Raw genomic sequence first — 4,321 nt, forward strand, 5'->3', positions numbered from 1 at the left:
CTTGGGGGGGGGGGGGTTGTCATCTTGTGGGCATGGAACAGGTGTGTGTGTGTGTGGGGAGGTCGTTGTGAATTTCCAGCCTTGTGCAGGGGGGGGCTGGACCAGATGACCCTGGAGGTCCCCCTTCCCGCTCTGTGATTCTATGATTCTATGACTGCAAGCTCTCTCATCTGACCAGCATCCCCCACGCCTCCCTCGCTTCAGCCCAGAGGCAGCTTCTTTCCAAGTAAAGGCTTCCATGCCTCCCTTTCCCACGCTCATTCTGAAAGGCCAGGCGCCTGGGCTTCCAGCGCCGCCACCTGGGGCCTCTTACCTTGCCGCTCATCTCCTCATCCCACCATCCGCCTGAGCAACTCAAACTGGGCTGCAGTGAGACCGTCTCGTCTTGGGGGATGGCCCAAACACACAGCGAGCCGTTCTGGCAGCCTCTAGACGGAGAGAAGGAAAGGCCTGTTGGGGAACGACGGCTGGCCCTTGGACGGACGTTCCAGAAAGGAGAACGTGGTCATGTAGTCGAGTATCTCCAGGGGGGCGGGCAACTTTTGGAGGGGAAGGGCTGGGAAAATGTCGTAGTGGAAGGAGGAGCCAGTTTGGTGTAGTGGTTAAGTGCGCGGACTCTAATCTGGGAGAACCGGGTTTGATTCCCCACTCCTCCACTTGCAGCTGCTGGATGACCTTGGGCAAGCCATAGTTCTGATAAGAGCTGTCTTTGAAAAAGGGCACTTTCTGTCAGAGCTCTCTGAGCCCCACCTACCTCACAGGGTGTCTTGCTGTGGGGAGGGGAAGGGAAAGGAGTTTGTAAGCCGCTCTGAGACACCTTTGGGTAGTGAAGGGCGGGGCAGAAATCCAATCTCTTCTTCTTCTTCTTCTTCACCCAAAGAGTGATTAACACGTGGAATTCACTGCCATAGGAGGTGGTGGCGGCTACAAGCATGGACAGCTTCAAGAGGCGATTGGATAAACATCTAGAGCAGAGGTCTATCAGTGCCTATTAGCCACAAAGTATAGATAGGAGCTCTCGGTCTAGGGCAAGGGATGCTCTGTCTTCTTTGGGGGGGCAACAGTGGGAGGGCTCCTAGTGTCCTGGCCCCACTGCTGGACCTCCTGAGGGCACCTGGTATTTTGGGCCACTGTGTGACACAAGAGTGTTGGACTGGATGGGCCACTGGCCTGATCCAACACTGGCTTCTCTTATGTTCTTATGTGTCTGTAAGGTAGGTGGGGCTGAGAGAGCTCTTTCAAGAAGTGCTTTTGAGAGAACAGCTCGAAGAGAACTTGTGACTGACCCAAGGTCACCCAGCAGGCTTCGTGTGGAGAAGACATGGGGAATCAAACCTGGTTCTCCAGATTAGAGTTCTGCCGCTCTTAACCACGACACCAGACTGGCTCTCTAGGCCTGGCTTTCCCATCTACCTGCTGCCACAGGAAGAGAGAGAAATGTTGGTTACAGGCTGTTTCCTCTACTGCTGAAGGAGCCAGCCAAGAGAAGCTACCCCCAGAAGACCTGAGACTACGGACGTTCAGAGTAGTCACATGCAATAACCCCAAATTTTGATAGCATCTCTAAGTTCCCCCTTTTTATTTTTAATAGTGAGCAGGCAGAACTATTCGGCAACAGATTTGGGTTTTTTTTAAAAGCCAAATTGTCCTGCAAACCCAGTGAAAAGCAGTTCTGTTGTTTGGTGTAGTGGTTAGCAGTGCAGACTCTAATCCGTGATAACCAAGTTTGATTACCCATTCTTCCACCTACAGCTGCTGGGTGACCTTGGGCAAGCCACAGTTCTCTCAGAGCTGTTCTCTCATGAGCAGTCACTGAGAGAGCTCCCCACCTACCTCACAGGGTGTCTGTTGTGGGGAGGGGAAGGGAAAGGAGTTTGTAAGCCGCTCTGAGACTCCGAGGGAAGGGCGGGGTCTCCTCCTCCTCCTCTCCTCATGAATGAGCAGACCTGTCCTGAGGCAAACCGAAGAACAAGAGCCAATACGTCCACTTACGTAGCCAGAAGGAGCTGCGGCCTGGGTCCTTTCCCGGGCTGGCTGCACCAGGCAACGGTGTTCACGACCGCTGGGTGGGAAAGGGAGTACAGGTGCTGCCAGCAACCCCCCAAGTGTCCCCAGAGCTTGACCGATTCTTCCTTTGCACACGTCATGAGTATCTTCCCAGTCGGGTCCCACTTCATGCTGACGATCGTGTCCTGAGGAAATTCAGCGAGGAGGGGCCAGTAAACATTTAGTAAAGCCTGCAAGACGGAGCTCTTCCACCAGGCCTTCAATTAGGAGGCGCCGCCACCAGTACCATCGCTAGTTGTAGAGCCCGACAGCTTGTGCCTGCCCATTCAGATACGAGAAGCTCAACAAGCTGAATACTCAGACAATCTATACAATGTATAGTGCCATCTATATGATAAAAGCATTGTTGCCAGCACCTTAGTTATAATGTGGTTTTAATAAATGATATTTGATGGCTATGTTTTACTGTGTAAGCCGCCCTGAGCCTGCTTAGACGGGGAGGGCGGAGTACAGATTTGAAGGAATAAATAATACATTTGAAGTAATAAATAATGTTTGTGTTTCAACACTGGGCCGGCAATGTGCACCTTATGCCTCGAAGCCCCTCCTGCGGGCCAGGTGAGCGGTCTTACCTTGTGTGCATCAACCAGAACAATCCCTCCTTTCTCCAGCGGCTCCCTCGTCCCTATCAGCAGCTTCCCATCCAGATAGCCGATCGCAAAAGGCTTGTCTTCACTGAACCAGGCCAGGCAGGTGACGGACACTGTGCGAGCAAGCCAGACAGGTGTCACTTGGCAAGCCCACTTCTTCAGCATGGGAGGAGTAAATCTTCACAAGGGATCTGTGTGGGCGGGCCCTGCTAGACAGCCTTTTGTTTCTGCGAGACAATTGACTTGGAGACTGTCTGTCCAGGATGCTACAGCAGCCAGAGCTGGTACTTAACCAGACGGGGCTGACGTTTTCCCGTTAGAAAGGAAGTCAACATCCATGTGGCTTCTGTAGCAGAGCCATAACTCTCTACCCATGACAGGCCCGAGAGAGAACCAGAAGGTCAGCCGGACCCCTGAGAATCAAACTGGGGAGACTCGGGAGCCTGGATGCCTCTGCCAACTTTGGCTTGCCAATTAAGAACTGGACTGAACAACGCAAGTCACCCCCCCCACACACACACCTTTTCCAGAGCAATCCCCACCCTTTTCCTTCCCAGCGTTTTGCACCGCACTCTGCCACTGGATGCTGCGGGTGGCCATGAACGAGACTCCGAGGGTTGCATAACCACCTTTCATCCGAGAGTCCCGGCTGAGCTCCTGCTTTCAGGGGCCGGAGACTTTCTCGGTTCAACTCAGCCTAGACAACTAGACCCCAACCCCATGACATGGGAGCTTAGGAGCACAATATAAGAGCACAGCGAGATCAGACCAGGGGTCCGTCTGGTCCAGCATCCCGTCTCACACATCCTTATCTCCTCTGGGTGGCCGGCAACTGGGCACACGGGGCCGAGGCCTCCCCCTGCTGTCGCCTCCCGGCTGTGGGATCCAGACCTCTGAATGTGGAGCTCCCAAGGACCACCCAAGGCCACTCACCGTCCTTCCGGTAGCAGTGCTCCAGTTCTACTCTGCGCATGGTAGAAATATCTGAAACTTCAATCAGCCCAAGAGACCCGTCTATGCGTCCGACGAGCAACAATTCCGGAGTCTCTCCCGTCCAGGCTGTCGCCGGACTTTCCTCGGGCCACGTGAGCGCGGACACCCAGTGAGGCTGAGTATCCAAGAGGCCTTTCCCACCTATGGAAAAACAAAAGGGACCTCGTATTCCACACAGCTGACGTCTCGGTGACTTCCCCGGCACGGAGCGGTCTCTCTCTCTCTCTCTCTCTCTCTGATGCAATTTTTAAAAATCTGCCATGCTCAAAGTGACTTACAGAACCAATTAAAACCAGCATTCCAGTAAAATAACATTAAAAAAAACACTGTAATGATTCCATGTGGTTTTTTTTGGGGGGGGGTGTCTTTAAATGTTGCGCTTGACTGCAGTAATGCAAGGAGGGCGATGGGGGAGATGAGATGAGTGCGCTGTGATTGGCTGATGACTGAGAGTGTGGGAGGAGAGATGTTCGGAGAGGAGTGTGTGTGTGTTTTAAGACAGAGTTCTGTGTGTGTGTCTTTGGAAAGTGACATGTGGAAGAGCTATGAAGAGAGTCTGTGTGACTCTAAAGGTTTTGTGAGAGCGTCTACATGGAAAAGAAACAAGTAGTGTCTAAACTGTGTGGTTAGACAAATGTTTTATCTTGTGTGCCTGAGACAAAGAGCTTAGC

The 4,321-nt window shown here is 52.9% G+C and overlaps 1 protein-coding gene across 1 annotated transcript in view; it reads right to left on the reverse strand.

Moving 5' to 3' along the window:
- The window catches only part of HERC1 (HECT and RLD domain containing E3 ubiquitin protein ligase family member 1), a 114,220-nt gene that overhangs the window by 25,347 nt on the left and 84,552 nt on the right, over window positions 1-4,321 (reverse strand). Inside the window, exons 51-54 of the mRNA XM_015420137.1 lie at window positions 3,591-3,791; window positions 2,640-2,770; window positions 1,993-2,192; window positions 314-428 (exon numbers count right to left, since the gene is read on the reverse strand). Coding sequence (XP_015275623.1) covers window positions 314-428; window positions 1,993-2,192; window positions 2,640-2,770; window positions 3,591-3,791 — 647 coding nt within the window. The remainder of the gene's footprint in view (window positions 1-313; window positions 429-1,992; window positions 2,193-2,639; window positions 2,771-3,590; window positions 3,792-4,321) is intronic.

The sequence above is a fragment of the Gekko japonicus genome, unplaced genomic scaffold (assembly GCF_001447785.1).
Source record: "Gekko japonicus isolate JY-2015 unplaced genomic scaffold, Gekko_japonicus_V1.1 scaffold369, whole genome shotgun sequence".
In the NCBI taxonomy this organism is placed as follows: Eukaryota; Metazoa; Chordata; class Lepidosauria; order Squamata; family Gekkonidae; genus Gekko; species Gekko japonicus.